The sequence below is a fragment of the Xiphias gladius genome, chromosome 23 (genome assembly GCF_016859285.1).
Source record: "Xiphias gladius isolate SHS-SW01 ecotype Sanya breed wild chromosome 23, ASM1685928v1, whole genome shotgun sequence".
NCBI lineage: Eukaryota > Metazoa > Chordata > Actinopteri > Istiophoriformes > Xiphiidae > Xiphias > Xiphias gladius.
In genome coordinates this window covers 12,993,501-13,021,046 of record NC_053422.1, presented here as the reverse complement: position 1 = coordinate 13,021,046, position 27,546 = coordinate 12,993,501, and the positions used below count along the sequence as shown (strand labels likewise).

Sequence of the window (27,546 nt, the reverse complement as noted above, 5' to 3'; positions counted from 1 at the left end):
CCTTTACAGTACAATGTAGACTGTGCGGATACAAAGCACACTTATGTTTGATACTGACACAAGATCAGGACATTTGAATAGGATATTAATAAGTCCAAGCTGTATATCTTAAAGAGTTGGGATGCAGATTTAGTACTCTAGAATAAGAAAATCTGGTTACAAGAAGTAACAGTTGGAGCCCCAGAGGCCCGCAAAAAGTAATTTCAGCGCCACAACTCTTTTGGTAGAATGTCTTTGATATTTCATGCATGTCTGCATGAGTGGAGCTTTTCAGTCCCAGTCCATTTGCTCCTTCAGTTCTGCCCTCACAGGAAGTTTTTTTTTTTTTTTTTTTTTCCCTGGTGAACTAATGTTCATTATGTGCTTTGCAATCTCAAACACAAGTGCAATCTGTACTGAGGTTCATGGTTTCCCAAAACGTTTGTTAGCTTGTTCACAAAATGCAATTATTAACAAATTAAGCCTCGAAAATGTTTCACTTTACTCAAATAATAAATGCATGAGCAGAAATAGCTGCAAGTGGGTAATACAAAATTAAAGGAATAGTTGGAAATTTTGGAAAATAAGCTTATTCACAGTCTTGCAGACAGTTAGATTAGAAAATCGATACAATTGTCATGTCTGTACGGTAAATATGTAGTTTGACGAGCCATCAGATTAGCTTAGCATAAAGACTGGAAACAGGGGGAAACAGCTAGCCTGGCTCTATCCAAAGGTAACAAAATCTGCCTACCAGTGCCACTGAAGCTCACCAGTTACTAATCACTACACTAATTCGTTATATCTTGCTTGTTAAATCCAAGTAAAGTCCCTCCTGTTTTACCGGGCACTATGAGCCAGACTATTTCTTGGTAGAGAGCAGTGACTTAATTTTCTCACTTTGGTTTAAATACAGGTTAAACAAAAGAGATATAACATGTTAACTAGTGTGTTGTAGTGGTGCTACTACATAGATTTTGTTACTTTTGGACAGAACCATGCTAGAGTCTTTATGCGGAGCTTAGCTAACTGACTGCTGGCTTCAGTTTCATATTTACTGTACATGCATGAAAGTTGTATCAATCTTGTCATCTAACTCTCAGCAAGAATGCAAATAATTGTATTTCCCAAAAAAAGTCAAAACCATTCCTTTAAAGCCAAAAAAGGTCACCATTAATTTGAAGCAACAAAGGCACTGGGAAACCATCTCCTGTCCCACATTATCACACAGTGTCTGGTCTATACTCAGAGGACCAGGTCAGCTCTCCTCGTGAAATATGCTTCCCTTCAGATTTCTAAGACGCACTTCGAAATCTCCTATATGTTCAACCAAACAGGTGATTATCACTACATATCTGCTGCAGCTCCGAGTCGCTAAACTGGAGACTGTGCTTATTGCTAAATGTAAATAAGAACATCAATACCTTACAAGAGGTCTGAAATAACACAGAGAAAGTAACAACAATGCTCTAATACTTTGTCATTAGTATGTTATGATATAGAGGTAGTGATTGAAGTATTGATTGACAGTAATAACAAACACTGAACAATGAACTTGAGCATGGAAAAAATAATCTCATCTCAGGAAAGTATAAATACAGAGCTTATCACACCAGCAACTGAAACAAAGTTCTTTTGCTCCAAGGCTGACACAGAAAAAATTCAGACTCTGGACTGCACGCTGTTTCAGGGTGACTTTTCTTCAATCAGCAGGATGGCACAAATCCTCAGGGAGAGTACAGACGTGAACCATGGAGTTTCAAAGCTACTGTTTCTCATGGAGCTAAGACGTCACTGGTAAAATTTAACACAGGACACGGGCTCTGAATGGGTGTCAAAAATGGGTTTCAACTCCCTGACCTGCCATTAAGGGGTCCTCTTCACAACAGCAGAGCTCTGGCTTTGTCTCGTCCTGCTGACTGACAAGCTGCTCAAGAACTCATCCTTTCTGAACCAGTCACAGTTCAAATCCCCGTTCTCACCCAGCAGCTGAGCAGTCGTGAACTAACATGGAGTTAAACCGTGAGATTCAGTCAGAATATAAACAAGTTATGTTCCAAATGAATAATACTCTTTCCATCCCAGCTCGAATGTGCAACAACAACAGCCATGTTTTCCTTTCACTGCACTGGGAACTGCTATTTGCTTGGCTTCTGAGTGCTGCGGACAACACTGCCCCACTGATTGTTTGAATTACACATTACAATGTATATAGTCTCCCATTTGTGGCCCATGTGAGCCGTCTCTATTTAAATTCAATACATTTGGGTATCGGTTTAGATGCCGAGTGTCTACATAGCCGGCCACCCAGCATGACTCTTTATGCAGATGGATTAAGGATGAAAAAAACAAAAACAAAACAAAGACACATTCTGCAATATAGAATATCTTTTCAATCAACTTGACGGAATTATAATAAAATATAAAACACGGGAATATAATACAATACTTAATGAAGACTTTGCATTAAATTGCAAATATAAACAACTGACATTTATTTACACACTTGGTGTGGCACGAACAAAAGCTTATGGCTACCTGCATACATTTCACATTGCATGTGTGTATGTATATATATCCGTGTATGTGTGTGTGTGCCATAGCACACAATGAGTGAGGTTGTGTGTGTCTGCATTTGCAGGGCTGTCTGTGTGCCTGGTATTATATGTGTGAAAGTTTGTGTGTGAAGTAGTGGACAGCCGCCAGGGCCTCATTATTGACATTCTCCTCACTGCCTAAAAGAGAGGCAAAGAGAGGCAAAGCGGCTGCTTTCAGTTGAGGTGCAGAGAAAAGATGCAGACAAAAGGACCAAATTAAACAAATGCCAGAAAGCGGCTTGGAGAGCCAGTCCGTGGTCATATGCTTTGAATGGGAGAGAACGGCTGCAGGGATAACCCATCTGGGTCTTTCAGTGGGGAGACCACACAGATACACTCCATCCCAGCATTCAGCTCAACTATAGGCCCACACACTCTGGGGTGCCAGTTCATGTGCATGTCCTATGTCCCTCTGGTATGTCTGACTGTATGTGTCCACCAATGATCTGTTCCCAATGTTTTTCAAAACCTCCGAACAAACACTGGCCTTGACTTAACATCTCCATGTGCAGTTTCCTTGTGAGCAACAAGTTACAACTTCCACTGAAGCATCAACACGTAGGACACCTGCGTTACACCGGTCCAATTCATCGCTGTTGTTCTTGTATGTCATGATGATTCAAATCCAAGCGTCTGTATGCTCCATGGCAGTGATGCTGAGAGTGGACGATGAATCAGCAGGGGTAGGTGGAGAGAAGGAGGTGAAAAGAAAATGGGTGGACACATCAAGTCCTCATGGCATCACACCTGGAACAATAAACAAAAAGAGGAAGGATTTAGCATGAAATCTTTTTTCACAGCTACAGGGCTGATTCTCACATGTATGATGAAGTGTTCAATTCTGCACAATATGAGTCTGGTGATAATATGAGCATGTACATATCTGGCAGACAGTCTTGTCCAAAATGACCTACATTTTTTTTCCATCATATATACCCACATGAGGAGCAAATTGGGGTTCAGTGTCTTGCTCAAGGACACTCTGACGCGTGGAGTCAAAGCGCAGAAACTACAACTAATAGCCCGCTCTACCACGAGTTACAGCTGATCCCAGCAAAGCTGTCTCACTGCATCATATGTTCATACAACTGATCAACTGTACAGAATCTCTAATCATATATTTCAAAATCTGCACATAAAATGAATTTTGGCTATAACAGAAGAGCAATGGGAAGACGCTCTGGAGTGAGAACCTACAGCTTCAGTTTGCACTACGCACAGCCTGATGCAGTTCAAGTTGCTTCACTGATTACATTTTCCTGAAGTTAAACTCTGCGTATGTGTTTTAGTTACATACCTGTATGTCCAAAACCCAAAAAACAGAAGTTCAAGCAACAGATTTTTATTTTTTGGTCGTGTGTGGACTGACTTGCAGCGGTGAGGGTCGAGCCTCCGGCCTTTCCGGCTGCAGCTCTCAGCTCTGATGGTGCAGCGGCACTGACATGACGTTGCATCCAATGCCCACTTCCTCCCTCTACAGGGGAGGGAACAAGGCCTCGGGGAGGGAGACGGAGGGGGAGAGAAATTGAAGATGGTGGGAGGAGGTGATGGAGGAGGAGAGGATGGGGGAGGAAGAGTTGGGGGAGCATGGGTCCTGGATGGAAGAGGGGTGTAAATAGAGTCTATTAACAACGTACAATAGCTGTGCTTTAAAGTACAGCAGAGGCTGATGGGATTGTCATTATTTTTGCAGGTTTGTGGTGATAAAACAAAATATTGGACAAATGAAAAATTTGACCTGATGGTGATGCAAGACAGAAGAGAGAGATTGCCAAAGTTTTTCAGTAGTTCTACGTAAATGCCTGAACCAACTTTCGTGACAATCCATCCAATGACTGTTAAGATATCTAATTTAAAAAGCAAAAATTTCCAACTTATGTTATTGCTACAGGAAAGGTCAGGGGATCATCAGTCTGTTGGCTTCATCGTCTGGCAACAATGAATGTCTGAACCAAAGTTCACAAAAATCCATCCATTAGTTGTTGAGATATTTCAGTCTGGACCAAAGTGATGGACCATACAACATTGCTGTATGAGCCACTCTCTAGGATCAATACAGGCTCGTAAAGATTTTGCTATTTTGATGTTGATCCCACACTGCGGCACTATCATGGCTAAAAATGAGATGCAAGACTTGTTTAAACATGCACAGTGCCAGTCTGAATCAAACCCACACAATGCAGTGTGTGGGAGATGTGTGACTAATGTGGGATGCTGTTTCCTTAGCTGCTGACAAACTCTCTGCTCTTTCTGTCCACCTGTCTCTCTTCCGTTACCATGGCTATGGTCACTGAGTTGCCTGTGAGGCCTTCAGTTTCTCTTGCAGGAGCTCTGTACTTTCTCCGAGTCTGAGAAAGTTGCCTGCGTCAGTTGGTCCATTAACTTGACCTGCTTCTGCGTCTCCGTCTTCCCGGGAGGCTGGCGGGTTTAATGAAGTTACTTAATGAAGCAGAGAGGGGCCATCTTTCTTCAGATCCCGGTGACCACGCCTGCCGCTGGCATGGACAGAGGAGGTGGCATTTGGGAGCAAATTACACAGATTTCACCCCTGCCAGAGTCTGAATAAAGCCTGTTCTGAGTGATGGATGGGTGCTGAGGGACATCACACCCAATCCGAGCCACCTCTGGCCCCCGGGGGACGGAAATGATTGACAGCAAAGAGCAGGGGAAGCAGATGTAGAAAAAAAAGGTTGTAGGGAAGACTTTCATCATTGCTCTGTCCTGGAATTATTTAATAAGTCATAGTACTGCTCATAGTAGATGTTAAATATCAAGGAATAGCTGAAGCTTACAAGTCTTATGTGTTTAGTATCACAGAGGTGACTCCTACAATTGAGCTGTATATGTGTGTGTGTGTGTGTGTGTGTGTGTGTGTGTGTGTGTGTGTGTGTGTGTGTGTGTGTGTGTGTGTGTGTTTGAGTGAGGTAGACCTTGACTGGTGTGGCTGTAAAACAAATTGTCCTTCAGTAATAATGTAGACCCGATAACCTTGTTTTTTATTTTGTTTTTTTTCTAATCCAAACTCTCACACGGAGGGTGATAATATCTGAAAAATACTGACTAATATAATTAAAAATGTAAATTTAAGGGTCGTAACTGAGTTAAAAAAAAAAGATCAAATGTGTGTACTGAATATTCAACATACGCAGCTCTGATGGCTTCCCTTGTCATCTGTCTGGACTTCCCCCTCTCCTTTTTCTTGTCTTTTCTTGTTGGCTTCAGATACAGCCTGAGAATATCACATACACAAAATGTAACAGACAGATAATGAAATGGTCAAGAGTTAATTTTTTCACTTGTATACAGCATAAAAATCTGCTACTACATATCTACTGAGTGAACATGTTGACCTTATCCTTAACTGAACCCAGTATACTGCATGTCCCAACTGAGTGTTTATTAAGATTTGTATTATTTACTTATTGTTTGATCAGACAGTGTCTAATTTAAATCATAATGTTGCCAGTTTAGTCCGTATTTTATTCAGGCAAAGCTCTAAAACAATATTTATACAACATTAATATTTGGCACATTTGGCTTCATTTGTTAAATAAGAGAAAAACATGTTTATATTTCTCAAAATAAGTGCATCTTAATTCGATTTTATCTGTACTCTTTCATTGCGTCTTAACTGGATATTGTGTTTACTCTTTTGCAGTGTGTGACAGTTCTCTTAATCTGCTTATGTTATTTGTACTTATTGGTGTAACAATGTTTTTGGCCAAGTCTCTCTTCAAAAAGAGATTTTAATTTCAAAAAGACTTTTACCTGGTTAAATAAAGGAAAATGAAAAGTGCTTAAAGTCAGGCGGCGAATCTGCCAATAAAAATAATAAAAGTAACGCATAAAAAAGTAACGCAAAAAATAAAAGTAGCGCATTTCAACCATCATAAATCTATTTTCCAAACACAGGCAGCTCACAGTACAGTAAAGGTTTAGTGGCTTTCAAGGCAGCTTCACATGTTTAACATTAATATGATCTTTTTTATCAGTTTTTATTTCTCAACTGTATCCGACTTTGCATTATTTTTCATTTTTCATATCATAGGCTCTGCTGTAGCCACTCAACATTGAGTTTTTAATATTTTTCTCATATGATATGCTCATTAATATTAGTTGCAACATTATGGAGATTGAATTTAAAGTATCAGATAAAGAAGCTGGGAAGAAAGTTAACTAATTAAAGATAATTTAATGCTTTTGATACTGTTATCAATATCTTAAAGGTTGTAGGACCCATGGTGGAAATTAACTAAGTACATTTACTCAAGTGCTGAGTGTCAGTACAATTTTGATGTACTTTTACTTTACTTGAGTATTTCAGTCTTTTTGCAGATGAAGTTTTTCAAAACCTATGATGAGCATATAAAATACGATGCACTGTTATACAGTAAATTAAACCACCCAACAGTGTATACAATAGCGAGAATCACCTTCACCCTGACCAGCTAGAACATTAAAATGCTGCTTACATGTTGATGCACCAGAAATTATTATCCAGTCATATAATAAATGACAATGTAAGTCTGGCATGGACCATTCTACTACATAATTACAATTCATTTCTTACTTTAAGTCAATTTTGCTGATAATACTTGTTCTTTTACTAAGTATAATTTTAAATGCAGGACTTTTACTTGTAATGGAGTATTTTTACAGAGTGGTATTGATACTGTTACTTAAAAACCAAAAAGCGCTGACTACCATCTCATTATATTCCCTGACATTAACAGAAATCAGTGAAGAGGGCGAAACAATCACATCAGTGCAGGCTGTCATGGGAGAGAGAGAGAGAGAGAGAGAGAGAGAGAGAGAGAGAAAGAGAGAGACAGACACTGCCCAAAAAACCATGGAGCTTTGCATTTTTGGGCCTTGTCCACATTGCTTGTAGTTTATCTAACTCTCTCCACTCCAAATTGCTATTCCTATCCTCTTCATTATGCAAGAGTCCAGCCTTTATTGAGCACAGTCTGTTTCACTTTAATGTACGGTGGTGCCCTCGGAGCAAAGTGCATCTGCCTACAGGTCTGGTTTTAGGTTTTCCAGCTTTAACTTCTCTGTCTGCCATGGCTGTAATCCCATCTTCTGTAAACTGTATTAAATCAAATTATGGGGACAATGTTACCCAACCTAGCCCTGACATTATTAACAGAGTCTGCTGTTGTTGCTGTTGTTGTGTTTTGAGCTCTAATAATTTTCTATCATGGGTGCGTGACTCTGCTCCGTCAGTCTGTGAGAGAGCACATGGCCAGGGAGATAAAATCATCACTATGGTGACAGCAGGATAAGGGCCGTCCCAGGGGATGCTGGGAAAGAGTCACACAGATGCTAACTCTCTGAGGGACAAACACACATCCACACATTCACACATACCACACAGAGACAAATATTCACACACATGAAAACTCTACCACGCATTTATACTAATACACAGAGTATGTACACATGCACAAGTATATGTAGAGATTCAGCAAAACCACAACACACACACACATGAACCCCTACTGAATTTTAAAAAACAAAAAAGTACACACACATACATTGGAATCCTCTATTTATGTCCACATCCTAACAGGAAGCAGAGGGACATAAACATTAAAGATGCAATCATATGATTGCCTGGTTGGACCTGCCAGTATGAGGGCACACTGAGCACTGTCTGTTTCACAGTGTACAGCTGTCAGTCCCAACTGACACCCAACAAAACCTGAACAGCACGGACCAAATGGTTTCTTTACTTTTAGCATGGATTTGTTAACCTGAAGTCAGAGATTCTCAATGTACCATAAGAGTTTCTATTGTGTTTTAGTTTACTGACTTTAGGGCTTCATATTTGAAGCCCTAAATTCCAAATCTGGAGATAGCTAATTCATCACAGTGAAAAAATCATCACATCTTTTATTTATTTGTCAATATTATTATTTTGCATCATGATGAACCCGCTCTCTAAGACCCATACCATGTAGCCACATTGTGCCTGGTTTGAGTCCACCTTTACCTCTTCATGTTTCCTGCTGTTTTCAACTATCTAATAAAGGAAATAAAAAGTTTCATTTTTGTTATTGCGGTAATGCAGTTGCAACAAGTGCCCGTTTTGAAAACTCAAAACTATTGATGGTGTATTAAAGGCACCACACAGCCAGCTGCCGAAAAGCATTGTATTAACAGTTTTTTATTTGACATTACTGCTTTTTCTGTTAAAATGCATCAGTCAAACAAGCATTAACACATTGATTCTTCACTATATTTAAGAAGTTATTAGTTTAGTAATTAAAAGTGGAAAGCAAACACTGACATATTTCATATACCTCACACTGATGATGTGAATTCGGCAAGTTCTCACGTAAAAAAAGGTGAAATACAGGCCTGTGATTTTGGACTTTTGAAGCAAGAAAGAGCTTCCAAAATGGTCAAATCAACACAAGTAAAACAATCAGAACAAGTAGCTGATAAGTGTAAACTCTTTTAAACACTATTATGCCACTTGTGGTTATTTGGGTTTCATCAGGAAGTGCTGTTTGTGGCTGAAACACTCCTCTGAACACATCCTCCTCATTAGTAGCATCATCAACAGAATTATAACAGCATCATTAATGCAGAAGTTGGATATTAGTTGATAAACTGGGTTTGATAATATTAGAAAAGAAAAGGAACATAAGATCTCCCAAAAACAGCCCACTAAAATACAATTAAGGACAAAACAACAATAGCAAGATTAAAATCCAGAAAGACAGAGGGGAAGAATATGAGGGGGAAGTAACCAGGTGTGTTACCTTGTCGCAGGTGTTGGCTGAAACTGTTCTTTTAATCTGCACACAGATTAAGCAGACAGTGTCAGTATAAAGGTGGAGTGAGATCAATGAACAGCAGGTACACCATGAACAGCAGGTGCACAACACATTACTTTTGTGCGCAGACATTGAAAGTGTTTTTATTACCTGCACTCACACTGGCTGTGCTCGACAAAGGGCAACTCAATGAGCTCATGCTTCATGAAGGAGGTCCTCATCAGCTGCACACAGATCAGAGAATATTAAGCTTAAGCACACACATCCTGTCACGGTTTCACCTCTCAGGATTTGGTGTGTGTGTCTGCATGGATACCTCCATGGTGAGTGTGTGTGTGAGCGAGGGCACACACTCCAGGGCCTCGTCAGCACAGCAGCCGCCACATCGCCTCACCGACACGCAGGACGGGACGAAGAGGTGGTGGGTCTCCCCCGGCAACTCTCGCCAAACCTCCACCAGAGTGTCCCGAGGCTCGCATCCACTCCTCGAGTACACCTCCAGCCACCGTCGCACTGTCGGACCGCAAAAGACAGACAATGTGTTTCAATTTTTCTCTTTCAGCTCCACGAAGCAGGATACTTTGTAGGAACAGGAAGAGTACCTTCACGACCTTCTCTGGATTTGGGGGAGTCTGCCGGCCGCCAGTGAGCGAGCTGGAGGAAGAAATAAAAAAAATGAAAAAAATAGTGAAAAGAACCGTTTAAATCAGTTTATGGTTTCGTGATCAAGTTGACCTGTTAGACAGCATTCAGCATTGCACTTTAGAGTCATGAAGAGTGCTTTAATTTCAGTTTAGCTGATATTGACACAAAAATGTGAAAAAGTTAAAAAAAAATATAAGGTGGTCAGTCAAAAGGCAGATAAACTAGTACTGGGGCAGGTCTTCAGAAGATCAAATCATCAAAGAAAAACAATAATTTTCTATACCTAAAATATCCTCATATATCCTAAATGTGTTTGATGCTGACTCCCATGATTTACACAATGAATTTATTCAATGTGGAATCATGTCAACTTAAAAACTAAAAGCCTGGTATTCTGAACTTATCTGAGTTTAAGTTCCACCAAATGTTTTAAAAATTAAACCAAAATATTGTGTTTCTCCAAAAAGGGCATAAGATGATTATGAATTAAGAGCACGGACTTAGTGAATTTCAATCTTGACAATTTGTTTATATTTCAGATTTTTTTTAAAGTAAACTTCATCTTACAAATATATCTGCTGTTAATGATCAATAGTCCAGTTATTTTCTGATTAAACCATTATACGTCAGTAAATCTAACTTTTGAGCTACTGCCTGCAACCTCCAGTTTGACATTGTTGGCTGCTGGTGCATAGCAACGTATCAAAGTATTTCCTGTTAATGAACACCACAATTTTCACACCTGGCATCTGAAAAATGAAAAGCTCAATAATTCATGTTGGTAAGTGACAGGTAGAAAGTGAACAGACTGAACTTTGATACACAGATACACATGCAAGAGGGTAAAAGTTGGCCTACAGTAGTGTGGCAGCTAAATTAAACACACCTCATTTCAGGCTCTATTACGAAATATTTACTGCACAAACGGAGCAAATTGGTCCATTTGAGTATGTAACTCACAATTTCTATGTTCACAGCAAAAAATCCAACCATGTCTTCAACTCCATGAATGTCTGAGGGGAGGGAGCTGCTGGATTTTTTAACAAGCTGTACCTGCTACCTTTGCCCTCAAGTCTATCACCTGATTTTGACCTTTGAAACACGTTCAGTAGCCCCACAGTGGGAGATAGTGAGAGAATCTGCCAATGGATTTCTCGACAGTGAACTGTCACAGTCAGTGTGTAGCTGGAAGAGCAAGAAGAATTTACTGTTTTATAAAACGAGCAGAAGAAAGACAGCATACTGCAGCTTGTTCGTTATAAAACAGGTTTTGTTCTGACATAATTCTATCAGTCCAACATTTTGTTGACCTTTTTCAAATCTTTTCATTTCACCTCATGTTGCCCAGATGCAGTTTACTCTCACATCCAAAGTCACATCTGGGAGGGAAAAACACCAGTGGTGGAAAATACATTTAGTGTGCTTTCCTTGACTATTTCCATTATATTGCTACTCCACTGCATTTCGGAGGAACTTTTTAGTGCACTGTATTTATTTTACAGTTATAGTTACTTGTTACTTTGCCATACCCAACCTGTTTGGATCGTGACCCCTTACAGAAGATATAATTTAAAAACTATCTGAGGCCCAAAGAGATCAAAATATCCAATATTTCACAAATAACGGCAAAGTTAGAGACAAGTCCAAAAATGTAAATGGATTTGTGAACCATAACTTTGTTTTTGTTTTTATTCCATCCCCAATTAATCATCTCATGACCCCTCAGATTTATCTTGTGACCCTTTGGAGGGGCCTGACCCCTAGGCTTGAAACCATTGGACTAAACTACCAAACTGCACATGAAGTAGTTAAAACTCGCTCCACCTCAAGCAGCTACAACAGTAAAATGCTGCTCATGCTTTGATGAATCAGCATTGACAATCTAATAATATCAAATATAATAATATACCAGTCACAGGGAACATTTTACTGTGGAACATCTACTTTAACTTTTGATACTTTAAGTACATTTTCTGATGATACTTCTGTACTTTTACTCCAGTATGATTCTGAGTGCAGGACTTTTACATGAAAGTGAATATTTTTATATTGTTGTATTTGCACTTTTACTTAAGTAAAGGATTTGAGTACTTCTTCCCCCCCTGAAAAACACACAGAAAGAGAAACTGAATTTTACAGCCCTGTGTTTTATTCTCTCTAACACACACACACTGCTGTTATTGGACTTATGTGTGTGTGTGTGTGTGTGTGTGTGTGTGTGTTTGAAGACCAAGGCCACTTGAAAGGGAATGTAGACTTTGTCCTGTTGCCCCCCCTTTAACTTTTCCACCCCCTTCTACCCACACACACACACACAGACACACACACACAGACACACACACACAGACACACACACACACACACACACACACACACACACACACACACACACACACACACACACACACACACACACACACACAAAAGTTTGGCCCACATTGATTCTGAGTTAAGCTGGAACTGAGGCCATTTTGTGACTGGTAGGATGTGAGCTGAAGAAAGTGTGTCTTTTCTGTATTGGGCGTTGAGACAGGGCTAAGATTACCTCCTTTTGGCACCCAAATCTGTGAGGAGCTGACACACACACACACACACACACACACACACACACACACACACACACACACACTACTGAGTGTAGGCCCAGTGCCATCTGCACTGGCATTGCCGTCTGTCTACTGTCTAACACGTCAAACCACCCGCCACTCCCAGAGCACATTTTACAGATGGGCCGTGTGTGTGTGTTTGAAAGAGACCCTGCCCTACAGCTATATGACAGCTCTCCCACACCCACACAAAGTGTCATCACTATCGGAGGTAAAGAATTACCCCTTTTTCAAATATGCAGTCAGAGAAGCAGACAGCATAAGAACAGAGAATCTGGGGTGTGAGACAATAGCTGTGAGCAGGTGAAGAGGACTTTCTTTGCACGTTGCTGTCTGGAATGTAGTGTCAGGGATAATGAATCACTAAAACATACAGTATACAGCAGCACGGAGTCAGGGCTGGATCCCCCACCACCTCTGAGCACTACTTGTTCCTGATAGAAGACTCCAGACATAAATAAAAAAACAGCACATGCAGGCGTGTGTGTGTGTGTGTGTGTGTGTGTGTGTGTGTGTGTGTGTAGAAAATGAGCCCATATGTCACATCAAGGACCATGTCAGTACAATCAATAAAAATGTCTTATGAACTATAACTGTAATAACCCTCTATTTAAATTACACAAAGCAAAACTTCAAGTCCATAAAGAATTATGGGTGCCACTTTCTAATAAGACACCCTTTGTAAAGCATTATAAAAGGTGCAAATTAGAGGCTTTAAAGCTGAAATGATTAGTCTATTAATCTATTAGTTAGCTGAAGGGAAATTAATTGCTAACAATTTTGATACTCGAAGTACACAGATTAATCAGTAATGAAAATAATGGTTGGTTGCAGCCATAAATGGCTCTATTACCGATTAATTAATCATTGACCGATGCTTTACAGATCAGTCATTAATAAGAACAACTTTTGGGTTGCCCGGTTGTAGAAAACCCCCACCAGCAGGACACTTGCTTTTGTCTTTTCAGCTGCCTCGCTCTTTGATTCATCAGGAATATTCCTCAAATTGACTGGTGGTGGACGTTAATACATAAATGATTAGTTTGAGATTTGGGGGAAATAATCTTATTCACTTTCTTGCCGAGAGTTAGATGAGAAAACTGATCCCACTCTCATGCCTCTTCAGTAATATAAAGCTAAAGCTAGCAGCCGGTTAGCTTAGTTTAGCCCGAGGCAACAGCTAGCCTAACTCTGTCCAACTGTTAAGAAAAATCTTCCAACTAGCGCCTAAACAGGTCACTAATTAACATGTTATACTTAATCTGTACAAAAACTGTGTTTAAAAGAAGGAACAGTTGCCAGGCAACCAGGGGAGTTACTAGTCCCAGCCCAAAAAAATGACCTTTTTTACCCTTCGTTTTTTTGTATAAATTAAACAAATGATATAAATTGTTACTTAGTGAGCTTTAGAGGCGCTGGTAGTAAGATTTTATTACTTCTGGACAGAGCCGACTGGCTGTTTCCCCCTGTTTCCAGTCTTTATGCTAAACTAAGCTAACTGGAGTGTTATCTCCACATCTAACTCCTGATAGAAACGGGAATAAGCATATTTTTCAAAATGTAAAACTATTCCTTTAATATTAAGGCTGTTAACGGCTGGGTTTCTGGTCCAAATGCCCTGCAGCTTGATTTTTTCCAAAAGGAGAGTGGCTGAACTGCCCATTGGAGGCGTCTCAAGGAGTTAGCTGAGAAGACAAATCAAGTGCCCTGGTAGAGGAGATTTTTCACAACCTGGCAACCGAAAAGTCGCTCTTACCAACGGCTTGTGACCGATCTACAAATCTTAAGTAAATTATTTATTATAGCGTATTAACTCTTTATAAAAGGCACCTCATTAGAAAGTAGCTCTGAATTAGTCTATGATGGTAATTACGGAGCAACACAGGTAAACCATAAAATCCAACAAAACTATTATAGCCTAGTGATTTTTCCTGTCACAGGGCCTGAAGTGACAGGTGTCATTGACCTAGGGGACTTCCACAAAACCCTACATGATCTCTACCAGACAAAATTCGTACCAAATAAAAAGGATGTTAATTAAAGCCAGTTGAGTGACTATCAACATAAAACTAGAGATAAATCTCACAGGCTCCTGTCTGGTGGCAGGCTGACCACGTCCAGTCTTTTTGAGGTCAAATGGTCTATACGTTCATACCTTGGCATGAGACGTCGGTATTCTGGTGAGCAGCAGGAACTGAAACATTCCTAGAATAACTTGAAGCATAATCCCCATTGTGCAGGAGTCCAAGGGGCACGCAAAAAACATATTTTTCGGACCAATCCAAAAACAGAAAAGAAAAGACGGTGGCTTGTCCGGCTGTCTCCCTCCTTCGCCTCAGTGTACGGTTAAAGACGCAGAAATGCCGCTTTCATTCCCCAGTCTCCCTGCCTTGAAAGGACTCCCAGGGTGGCATCATCAGTGTTGGAATAAGAACTTTATTGTGTTGCGATTGTCACTGAGTGAGCTTAACTATACGAGGAAACAGTTCCCAACCTAAAGCCTAATTATAGTTTGTTATTTTCTCTTAATTAGCGAGTCACTGGAGTAGGCTGTTGTCTCAGATACCCATCCATCCAGTAATTAGAACATATATACAGACAAGATACGCCGTTCTTAAGTCATTATTTAATGTCTAAACGTGGCACCATAATCCAAAAATCCTGGTATTTTGGTGACAGTTGTATAAACTTTGAGTGATTCTTCCCTGTATTTATTTTAGGGCACCGTCAGTCTATTGGTCCTGATCCCATGAAACTGGTCTGGGGGGTCCGGGGTGGCGTGACTGGAGGATCATCCAGGTTCCCGCTGAAACGTGGTGCGATCATAAATCCTCTGCCTGGACGGCCAAAAAACAAAAAAGCCTAACGTCCGTCCAGCTACAGGACGTTTATCCGGTAATTATCCGACGCTTTGACTCGACATGCAGAGTGACAGTGCCGCATATTCCTCTCCCCGGCTAGGTCAGTCTCTCCACACTGTCGCTCCCACTGAAAATGTGACGTTTCGCCTCCAGGCTCATCTTCCCGTTTTTTTTTTTTTTTTTTTTGGTTTTTTTTTATCCTCTTATAAACCAACCTAGAATAACATCCTCTACTGACATGGCAGCAGAGCTACAGCAGAGCCGTCACAGCAGAATGGTAGTCTGCAGACGCACAGCGAGAGGTCTGGAAAGGTGGCAGTCTCTTCATTTGTTGTTGTGATTGATTTCCTCATTTCCTTTGCCCTTGAAACGCACGCAGCGTAACCATTGCGCTGCCAACTTTTCCCGAACGGGACAGGCGCACTGGATACAGGTGCAGCGTCTCTACTGGTCCCAAAACGGGGAGTCGGGGGGCCTCCAGGGGTCCCTTACAAGTGGGGAACAGGGTTGTAGATGCCACTGAGGACACCGAGGCCATGTCCCTCGTATTTTTTCTGGATAATTGGGGGGGTTTTGTAGGTTGATTCTACAATAAAAACGTGTTGTTGGGTATTTTATATACGGATTCCTTTATTTAAATGTATAGAGCTGAAACAGTAAATCAACTAATTGATCATCAATTGACAGAAAATTGACTGCGACATTTCAAAATGTCTCATGTAGAAAAAGTATGTTTGTCCTGCAACTGGTACCAAATTACATCAGGAAACTTCCAAAGAAATTATTAGGAAATGGACCTGTAAAACAAAGTTTTATCTAAAATCTACAGAAAATGTAATTAACTGAAAAATTGAAATATTAAAAACCCAAATAATTAAAAAATGTCAACCTATTGATGTCAGGAGATGAGCTGTCCTTATGGTGTTGGGGAGACTTCAGTATTATATACATACAATACATCCGGATTATGGCCCTGGTGTTATATTGTTTTCCAATTAATAAATCACAGGGCATGCATGTCAGCCCCACAGGGTATTATGTCAGTGCACGATTTGACACACTTTTCCTCTGTAGCTCATTAAACTAAAGATAAAAATCAATTCCTTGAGCCCACGAGCCTTGTCTTCCATCTGTGTGTGTGTGTGGAGGCATGCTGACACCAGAATCTCAGTCATTATGGAGTGTTTGGGTTATGACAGGGCACTCACACGCCACATGAGGGTGAGGGTGTCTGTGTGCTATGCGGGGATAAGTTATCTCCTGCTGGAGTTTCAGGACTTGGGCCGCTGGTGACGGGACTCACAGGGAGAAGGACAAAGGCGATATCTTTTCCTAAAAAACAATTCACATACATTTCTAGGATTTCATAACTGCAGTCCATACTTGCAAGTATTCTTTAAAAAAAAAACAAACAAAAAAAAACCTGGACACTGATCCTTCTTTCCACGATGTCATTTGCAAACAAATGCTGCACCGCTTTCATGTGAATGTAAATATGCAAATAAACATGATATGTACTGCATTTGCAAAGTCAGTTTTCATCTAATCACCTGAGCAGCTCCAAAAGTGAGTTTAGACAATTCTGACAATTGAGGTAATGGAAAATAAACTTCTGAATTCTAAAGCAAAGCAGATAAATAATTCTCTCTTCTGTGTAGTTGCTCATTAAAAGACCTGTTTACAGATGGATGTTAAAGCCTCTTGTTAATTCTCCAAAACAATCTAAAATTTATTGAAGGGAAATATAAAAAGATATAAGCAAAGAACACAAAGTTTGAAATGCAGCGTCTGCAGACTTTTCCATATCACAAAACCAAAGCATGTGAGAGTGAGAAAAAAACAAACATGAAGTAATGACTGATGAGAAAAGGTTGATATTTTAATAATTTCTCACTGATATCCCTCCAGGGAACAGATAAGGCAGTCAAAAACAGAAAAACACCACCCTCTTATATCTAAAAACGGAAAGGCAAAATGGTAATTGTTGAAACAACCAGTCAATTTTCACCCATATTTAATAACCATCTTTCCATGCAATTTGCACATTTTCAGTCTCAATATTATTGTTATTACTATTATTGTTTGACTATAAATAAATGTGTTAATCAGTTCGAATCAAAATATTGATAATTACTATACTTTCTTTCTCAAACAAATGTATAATTATGTTATGGACTGACTGGAAGTAGAGAAGAGGGGATAGGCAGCAAGGTCCCAAAATTCAAGATTTGGGAGTATTAAATACACCCATGTAATGTGTCCACCAGGCAACCTGGAAAAAGATTAATGCTGAAAATACGTTGCATGTGTTATGCTGCACCCTTCGCAACTGTCCACCTCAACAGAGTGAGGCTTATAAAACCACACAGAAAATTAAACCGTGTCCTCTTGAGTGCAACCCAAGATATGATTTTAATTAATATCAGTTTCTTTAAGCACCAAGAAATGTATTGGCATTAAAATCATGACTTGATTAACACATCCGCTGTCATGTGCCAGTAATTCACTGTTGTTATCTGTGAGCCCTGCATGCTGTGTACCACTAACACAGAAATGAGGCCCAGGACAATAACTAACATGTTCCTGTGAGTTCATTAGAGGCAGTTTGACAGGGTTCATTGTGGCTCCTTTGGACAAACAGTGGAAAAGGTCTGAGAACATTCTTCCGACAGTCCGATCGATGCGAAGATGCTACCAATTATAAATGGTTCAGTCCAAGATAATGTACAGCTCAGCTTGGGCAGGAATTCATACCTTTGTGACCAAATGAAACCCACCCACATCACACCCATGTTCTTGTGTCTTCAATTCCTCATTATCACATGCAGAGACAAACCTGGGTACTTTACCGTGTTTAAATAGGCCAGAAAAACTTTAAAATCCTAAAACCAGGACCACATTCAGTCTGCCACCTTCAACCTGCTGACAGTTGAAACTCCATCATCACAGAGCACAGCTGGAGACTCTCCTACTTTGCCTCTCCACTCTTTTGGTTTCTGTATTTCTCCAGGAACTCAGCGTGTTTGTGCCGGAGGATTTCTGTCTGTTTCTTAAAACCGTTGATCCTAAGAAAAGACACCTTCAGACTCAGCTTCATATTCAAGCATCACTAAACTCAAACAAATGTACTGTTACAAATCGAAGAGAAGAGAAAGAACGAATGGATTAGAAAGACTCACCTGGCCCTCTCTTTGGAGTCATTATAAATTTCTGTGATGACTCTATCTTTCTCGTCCATGAAGTTAGTGTGAATGTCTTCCAATTTACTGAAAGAGTCGCAGAAATGCTTGAGTTAAGACAATCTTAACAGAATAACTTTGCTTAACCTAAAAACTCAGGGCTCAGCAGGCGCTTTGTATGCTCAGTTGTATTTATGAGTTTGTACAGCTGTTATAACAGCTCTTCAGACCACATAGAAGAGAGTCGCCACAAACACAAGTGGCACCGAGTCAGTGTGTGGTAAAACAAATACAACGACACAGGCCCTGAGGTTGTGTCAAGACACATGGCACAGAGACATGTCCACAAACAATCTCATTCATCTTGGTGTGGATGTGCAGCAAAGAAAACTCTGGAGTGCAATGGGAGGAAAACATACACTGAAGAAATAAGATGAAGGGGAATTGGGAACATGGTAGTGCAGTGTTTTCTCTATACACATTCATTGTGAGTGCTGCTGATGAAATTTCACATGGTTCTTTAATATTCACAATGAAACGTAAGCACCGCATCTTGCGCTTTCTACACTGCATGCAGCTGACTGAGGCTGCTGTGCATGTGTTAGCAGTTGGCCAATTCACTCGGGAGGAGCGGCATACGGCAGCGAGGTAAAACTACCTACCTCCTAATGGCCAACCAGCTTTGAATTAAACAAAGTGAACATTTCCAAATTTCCATGGCATTGATTGTTACAAGCCAAGCTATATGGCTACTCATTCATCCTATGAGGCTACGCGATAACACCGTTGTGCAGCTTATTGCGTACACTGCCATAATACCTGCACATTTTGCATGAATTACTCTGGCGTCTGATTAGATATTATGACAGTGTACTGAATTACTGACGTCTAAAGAAAATACTGCCAAACCTTGTGCAAACACTGGATTTCTGTGACGTGGGAACCCCACGTGATCACGATATGAACAAAACTGTTTCAATTCATTTTTGCACACAAAATAAATAGAATTGCTGCCTCTTGGTCGTATGCTGCCCCCAACCAGTCAAGTTGCAGGAAATACGGTCACAATCTCCCCTTCTGTTCTGGTGTTAATAGCGTACAATAATGGCTAGATAAGCTTTTTGGCAGTAGATTATGATGTCACAGTGAAGATGACCTTTGACCTTTTTGGTATAAAATGTCATCACTTCCATCATTTTGTCCTATCAGACATCTGTGTGAAATGTTGTCTTAATTAGCGCATGAATTTTTGAATTATGCCCAAAAACATGTTTTGTGAGGTCACAGTGACTTTGACCTTTTAACACCAAAATCTCATCAGTTCATCCTTGAGTGTATTATTGTGTTTGTATATATATCTTTACCAATGGCAGTGGACGTGCCAGGTGGAGGCTGGCAGGCTTACAAAGCGCACGACTGTCACATCAGAGACCGGGGTTCGCATCCAGATTCCTGTCTGTGGTTACGTTTAGGCAACAAAAGCCCTTTGGTTAACGTTAGGGGGAATAGTGTGGTTTTGGTGAAATAAAAATTAACACACTGTATCTCAAGTCACTGTGAACTTTTTTTCTGTATTAAACCAGACCACAATCTTTCCCTAACCTTAACCAATTGCTTTGAGTGCCTAAATATAAGCATTAAAAAGTTTAATAACGCTGTAGTCACGCTGTAATAGTTCATTTCTATTTATGTTTAATAAAAATAGTGTATTTAAGTCTCTGTGTTGAAGACATTTTATTCTTCGACATTTATTACCACAGCGATCTGGGCTTCCAGAGCCCCTCAGGTGTCAAAAGCTCCTGGTAAATTAACACACACATGACATGGCAAACATGAATAACCCTATCTATAATGATTCTAAGGTCATTTTAAGCTATTCCTCCACCGGTGCGCATAAATACAGGTCCAGTGTTGTGCACTCGTGGACACGCACACAATAGCACCACTGCTGAAATTTTTTTTTCTTTATTGTATTTGGAGTATTTAGAGTAGAGCAACAGCTCAAGACAGCAACAGCTAATTCAAGAAAAATTCCTACACATTTTATTGTTGCATTATTTCAGAGAAATCTTGTATTTACTGAGATTAATCCTGGCAATGCTTCATAGTTTTTGTTTATAAAGTGATGAAAACATGGTGAGTACCTCATTGTGTGGGGTATTTACCTGAAGAAGACTATGTGGGCTCCTAAGCTGAGCACCATAGTAATGACACAATAGCCCACCAGGCGTAAATTCCTCCTCCTCCTCCTCTGCCTCTCCTCTGGCGTCATCTCAGCGGTATGATGAAACTGCTCCCAGTAATGACTGTTGTCCTGGGTGTCCTTACTGGGGGTGTAGTAGTAGAAGAGGGATCATGATTGGTGACATTAAACACAGAGGAGGGACAGAGGTACCAAGGTTAAAAACAGACTAAGAATTCTTGTGGCAAGCCTGAAAGACTGAGTCAATGTATAATCAAGAAATACTTATATATTTTACTACTCTGCCACATACACATATTTGCAGTGTCCTACTTGCTGTGCAGCCATACAGTTTACATATCTGTATCTTGTGTATACTTTTTGTTTTGGAGTCTTTTTGTATGTTTTTACTAGATGTAAACTGTGTGCTTTTCCACTGTATTGCAATGGATAAATAACTTTGATTCTTCCACCTTTCTTACTCAAAAACGAGACGGTACATCTCAACCGGTTTACCCTGATACATAATAGATTTAAAGAAAAATACACAATCTGCAAAAGAGTGGTTCGTACAAAATGTCTGGTACAAAATTAGAAGATTTGTGCACAAGGTTGAAAAAACCTGAAACAGGAAACTCTGCAGCACTCTGGCCTGTTAATACACAGATTTTTCTTCATTTAGTACTTCTGAATTGGTTGAGGCTTCAAATGTGCAGTCCTTACAAAAATATCATGTCCTTTGAATGTGTTACACTAAACAAACACCAGCCACATGCCATAGTCTTGAAATGAATTATACATCTTCTGTATTTATCGCTGCAGAATGACATGGAACGTAAGGACAATAAACAAGAACAAACTGACAGATAGTATGTATCTTCACCTAGCTCTGTAGATGGTGTGACTGGAGGTAGATCTGAAGGCCTGGCCCCCAGTATATCTGTGTCTGATTTTGAAGTCGTACTCCTTCCTGCTCAGCTCTTTGCTCAGCACTCGGTAAGCCTCGTTCAGCTCCACAAACTGGCTGTGCAGCGCTGGGTTTGACAGGTCACTGTCTGGGTGCAGCTACAGTAACATGGTAGGAGTGGATCAGTGATGAACAGGTTTAGAAAGAAAACCATTCAATGGTGCTGGTATGCGCTTCGCTAGACATGAATACTTGCATCAACTGACAAACACATTCTTACTTTCTCGGTAAAACAAATGCATCCAAATGTACTCTCTAAAGGGCGAGCTGGTACACCCCTCAATTATGCCAAAACCACAAGGTAAACACACGTCCATCCTTATTTACACTGGAAGCAACAACATGAAAACAGTCAGGAAGCCCACTGTAGGAGCAGTTCACAAGTAGAAACTGGGTTGTGAAAGGCTGCCCCCAAGTGGCACGACATTTCATATTAAATACACAGTTTGTTAACAAACAAGGACCCTACCTTCTTAGATTTGTCAAAAAATGCTCTTTTAATTTCCTCCAAGGTGGCATCTGATTTGATTCCCAGGAGATCGTAGTAGTTCACAGCTTTTCTGTAGTGATAAAGCAAATAACTCAAAACCAAACAGGCATTCAGACCTGTACAAACCAGAGTACATTAACACAATCACTCAATTGTTTTCAGTAATTCTGATTAAATTCCACACACACACACACACGCACACGCACACACACACACACACACACACACACACAGTCTACCTGTGTGCATAGCTCTGTGAGAGCAGACGCAGTCCACTCCTGCAGCACCAAAGACAACTTTGACATAGTCGCAGCTGAGCCTCCAACTGCATGATGGAAATTTTCTGCGGTTCCACAGAGGACCTGTGCTGAGATTTTAACATCAGTAATGATACAAAGAAAGGCCATGAGCAGAGAGACTTTTGAAACCAAAACATTTACCACTGAGTTCCAAGACTCCAGACCCAAGCCTCGAGCTGCATTTTAAATATGTTTATGTTGCACTTGGAATATACAAATCAAATATAACCTGGTGATTTATGACTCTAAAGTCGAAATTTATACAAAGGAGCTCTTACACTAGAGGCAGTGTGCTTAATAAATGGCTGGTCATTTTCATATTTTCTAGACTTGCCTGTTAATTTTATCATATTGGTGAGAGATCACCAAAGAGACAATTAAATTATTTGTTACAAAAGTTGATTGTTCTTTGTCACATTTTAATAAGCAAAAGCCTGGATTAGGGCCCAGTGTGAATGTCTCTTTAAAATAATTTTGGCTGCTAGAAACAAAGCCATAACACAGGAACAACTGGATTTCAATAGTCAATGAAATAAACAGTGGGGATTATCTGACCTTTATCTTAAAACTACCAGATGGACAATATGTAAAATAGTCAACAAAATAGATTTAGGGCTGCAACGATTATTTTCACTATTGATTAATTTGCAAACTTTTTTTAAGATGAATTATTTAGGCCATTGAACATAAAAAAAGTCAAAAACTTATGCTGAGCTGAAAGTGATGTCTTCAAATGTCTTGTTTTGCTCAACCAAACGTCCCTGACATTCAGTTTACAATAATAAAAAACACAGAAGAGCGGAAAATATTCTCTTTTGAGAAGCTGAAATCTGAAAATATTTGGCAGTTTTTTGGGGTTTTATCTGAAAAATTATTGAAATTATTAATCAATTATCAAAATAGTTGATAGTTGGTTATTTCTATGTTGATCGGCTAATCGATTAAAGGAGTCAACGTTTCAGCTCTAATTTGACGACGATTGTGTCTATAAGATATAAACCTATTGGAGGTATCATTGGAACATCCTGATCCTGTTAAATTATTGTGTTACCCATGTCAACCCAACCATTTTACTTGAAAACATATTGATGAAGTCAGAGGTTTAGATACGGGGGTACGCCGTTGGGTGGACAAAGTGGTTATTTTCCTGTCTTTGCCTTTCAGTGTGTTTCCATTGAAAATGTTGGCGTCAGCAGCTCAACTGGTTGCCTGTGACCTGGCCGAGGACCACAACAGAGGCGGATCTGAGTGAAATATTTTTGAAGGACTGTAACACTAACCAACTAAAAAAAATACCCCTCTCATCATTTGTTGAGAGACAGAACACAACCTCACATCCACTTTAACACCATGCAATTTTCTTCTTGGGGGCGTATTGACCCTTTAAAATATACGTTAGTTTTACTCACTCTCGATTAAAAATCGCTTAGATTAGCTACACAGCCAGCTACAGAATGACTGCTGGCTTTGCATGTGTCATTATATAAGCTGTCGAGTTAAAAGCAGACAGATCTCATGAGTTTTCGGGAGGAACACTTTGTTCTGCTACCCGCACAGGCAAGCCAGTGCTAGCCGGGGTTAGCTTAGAGCCATTCCCTACTACTGTTAGCGTGCTAATGATTACAACGATTATATAAGTGTTATCTTAAACATAAAAAGCAAACACGAAACCTTAGTTAAAAACTGGAACGAGTATAAAACCTGTACATAGAGGAAGAAAAGCGACATACCGCCAAAGCTCAATTTTATAACACTGCGGCTGGGCTCCAAGGCTGTTGCATAAACACAGCGGCGTCAAGCTAGCGGAAGCGAAACCAGAAGACGGCAGGCTTTCCTGCAAAATAAAGAAACCAATGTTCGAGAACTACAATAACTACAGTTCTAAAGTATAATATTCAACAGATGAGAAAACACTGTAGATTTATCTATATATGATTTGGTAACCTCTGGGAAGATTACATATTTTGTAGATTTTTTTAAGTGAAAAGAAGTAAATAGAACCCCTTCAGGTAACAGAGATTATACAATTAGTCTTTCTTCAAATGTTAATACACTGTTACTTTTTATTTCATGAACTTGAAAAAACATGAACGGTTAAGTACAGAGGTGGAAATATCCCACTTTTGGCAGCCACTGGCACAGGAATCACTGCAGGGAAAGAAAGATGAATGGATTCCACTAAATATAAGTCTGGATGCAAAACTGAATAGACACCCTTTGGCATATTTGATTTGCAAAGGGGTTTTGAAGTTTTTACATAAAACTGTATAATACAAAGTATAGTCTAAACTAATTTTAAAGCAAGAAAAGCACATAATTTTGTGAGTTATTTTTTATAAGTACAGCCTTTATTTACTTTATTAGTGTGTAATATAAAAGCAGCTGTGAATCATCGTTCACTAATGGTTTTATTTTTCTTTAAACCGGAAATTGTCAATGAGTTAAGGCAGCTGGACAAAAAAACAAAAAAACCAAAACGCCCCTACACGTTAGTTTAAACGGGATTTTAACCCTCTGGTTGCCACCCACAGAGGTGAAATACAGGATTTATGCAATGTCCTAAAATCTACCAATATAATTTAAATCCAACATAACACATGTACAGCTTTTAAAATATGCCCAATCATTTACATTTTAGACAGCCACAGTGGTGGGATGTAGCTAACGACTACATTTACTCAATAACTATACTTAATACTTAATATAAAAATTTGAGGTACCTGTACTTTATTTGAGTAATTACATTTTATGCAAATTTATACTTCTACTTCACTACATTTCAGAGGGAAATATTTTACTTTCTATTGCTCTGCATTTACCCCGCAGTTTCTCAAATGCATCCAGCTTCTCAAATTTGATAATTCGCTGCTTTACTTTTTTAATAATTTTGAGGTTTAAGCTGTTGAAGAATTACGGTAGACATAACCAGAATTTGCAATTCAAGTGCAATTTGAAACACAATTTACTGCGGCCTAAATCAATGAGAAAATCAGCCTGTTTTCTTGAAAATGAGCCCAATCCTTCCATTGCTGGAATAGTTAATCTTCAGCTAAGTATGAAGAGTTAGAGTAGACATGACCACTTGGATAGAAGGCCTGAATTTCAAAACAGATGGAGTCCCTGGGTCACGGTGATCCTGGATGCCTCTTGTTCCATGTTTGACGATATAAAGCTTTGAATCTCTACTCTGATACCTCCAAGGACTCTTTGTAGCACATTCCAATCAATTGGATTTGGCTTGTCCCATGAAAACGCATACGGGGATCACTGTCGTAGGGGCATTTACAAATCTCAGGCGCGGAAATGTTACATAACATCCGTTTCCGTAGTGTAGTGGTTATCACGTTCGCCTAACACGCGAAAGGTCCCCGGTTCGAAACCGGGCGGAAACAATTTTCTGCTGTCACGGTTTTATCAAACAAAATGAAGTCAATCTTGCAACAGACAGCGGTTGTGACTCGTAATCTCTACAATTCTGTAAATTATGTTGGATTACAAGGAGCATCGTTGGAAGGCTCGATGAAGACAACTCACACTCAATGTGTGTTTAGATGTCACTGGCAGTTATTGTGGGGTTTATTTGCAGAAGGATATTTAGCTTTGGTGAAGTCTCCGTCACAAATGATTCCAGTACAAGGGGGGAGACCCCTGGCACAACCACTAAATTCCATAGGGATTCTCCAATAAGTCCCATATGACCTTGGCATGAAATCAAGGAGTCTACAGAATTATAGAGATTACGTATTTTAATAATGCGTATTAAAATACAATGTATCAGCTGATACAATACCACCCAGTACAAGGGGGAGACCCCCCGGTGCGACCACTGAACTCTGCAGGGATTCTGAACTACGGCCCATATGTCCTGGGCATAGTTGGAATCGGCCTCTGCGGGTCCAAAGTACTTTACGCTGGTTTGCTTGCTTAAACTTGAAAGAGAGTTGCTACCCCACGTGAAAGAGATTTAACTTTGTTGAAGTCTCTGTCGCGAGTGAGGCAATGTCCTCGAGAAGGACCGGGAGGACAGTCCAGTGCAAAGGGAAAAGGTTTGCAAAGGTTTTCGAGATGCGGAAAAGGTTTTCGAAAAGGTTGTCACGTTCGAAGACCGGGTATTGTATGTAATGTATGTAATGACCGGGTAATGTATCAGCTGATACAATACCACCCATTACATTTGATACAACATTTGATATGTTGGGTTACCAAGAGACAAAAACTGCTAAAACTCTCAGTGCGTGTAGATGTCACTGACAGTGATGAACTATTCCTTCAGCTAAGTATGAAGAGTTAGAGTAGACATGGCCACTTGGATAGAAGGTGTGAATTTCAAAAGAGATGGAGACACTGGGTCTCAGTGATCCTGGATGCCTTTTGCTCCATGTTTGACTATATCCCCGAAAGGTCCCCAGTTCGAAACTGGGCGCAAACAGCTTCCTCTGTTTGAGGTTTGCTCAAAGTGAAGTCAAACTGTACTGACAGATAATGGTAGTGACTCGTAACATCTATATCTCCATTTGATATGTTTGGTTTTGAAGAGATAAAAACTGCTAAAACTTACAGTGCGTGTAGATATCACTGACAGTAATTAACTATTCCTTCAGCTAAGTATGAAGAGTTAGAGTAGACATGGCCACTTGGATAGAAGGCCTGAATTTGAAAAAAGATGGAGTCACTGGGTAACAGTGATCCTGGATGCCTTTTGCTCCATGTTTGACTATATCCCCGAAAGGTCCCCAGTTCGAAACTGGGCGCAAACAGCTTCCTCTGTTTGAGGTTTGCTCAAAGTGAAGTCAAACTGTACTGACAGATAATGGTAGTGACTCGTAACATCTATATCTCCATTTGATATGTTTGGTTTTGAAGAGATAAAAACTGCTAAAACTTACAGGGCGTGTAGATATCACTGACAGTAATTAACTATTCCTTCAGCTAAGTATGAAGAGTTAGAGTAGA

The 27,546-nt window shown here is 39.9% G+C and overlaps 2 protein-coding genes and 1 non-coding gene across 5 annotated transcripts; 1 reads left to right on the top strand and 2 right to left on the bottom strand.

The window, feature by feature from the left end:
- Positions 1–297: 297 nt before the first annotated feature.
- On the bottom strand, positions 298–15,760 carry vegfba (vascular endothelial growth factor Ba). Of its 2 annotated transcripts, none has more exons than XM_040119938.1 (8): positions 14,771–15,760; positions 9,967–10,018; positions 9,681–9,877; positions 9,515–9,588; positions 9,350–9,385; positions 5,722–5,805; positions 3,874–4,170; positions 298–3,323 (listed from the first exon to the last, which is right to left on the bottom strand). In XM_040119938.1, the coding sequence occupies exons 1-8, from the start codon at positions 14,879–14,881 to the stop codon at positions 3,302–3,304; spliced, it is 873 nt and encodes a 290-aa protein (XP_039975872.1). In that variant the 5' UTR covers positions 14,882–15,760; the 3' UTR covers positions 298–3,301. The 2 variants fall into 2 exon arrangements, with proteins under 2 accessions (XP_039975872.1, XP_039975873.1); XM_040119939.1 differs by having other exon boundaries at positions 3,946–4,170.
- A 1,309-nt stretch (positions 15,761–17,069) lies between these two features.
- On the bottom strand, positions 17,070–24,413 carry dnajc4 (DnaJ (Hsp40) homolog, subfamily C, member 4). Of its 2 annotated transcripts, none has more exons than XM_040120770.1 (7): positions 24,324–24,413; positions 22,534–22,656; positions 22,274–22,364; positions 21,721–21,902; positions 20,821–20,982; positions 18,656–18,742; positions 17,070–18,541 (listed from the first exon to the last, which is right to left on the bottom strand). In XM_040120770.1, exons 2-7 carry the CDS (start codon positions 22,623–22,625, stop codon positions 18,445–18,447), a joined length of 711 nt encoding a protein of 236 aa, XP_039976704.1. In that variant the 5' UTR covers positions 22,626–22,656; positions 24,324–24,413; the 3' UTR covers positions 17,070–18,444. The 2 variants fall into 2 exon arrangements, with proteins under 2 accessions (XP_039976704.1, XP_039976703.1); XM_040120769.1 differs by having other exon boundaries at positions 17,071–18,541; positions 22,534–22,661; positions 24,324–24,402.
- A 1,499-nt stretch (positions 24,414–25,912) lies between these two features.
- Positions 25,913–25,985, top strand: trnav-aac. The gene has a single exon. It is a non-coding gene; the product is annotated as a tRNA-Val (tRNA).
- Positions 25,986–27,546: the final 1,561 nt, after the last annotated feature.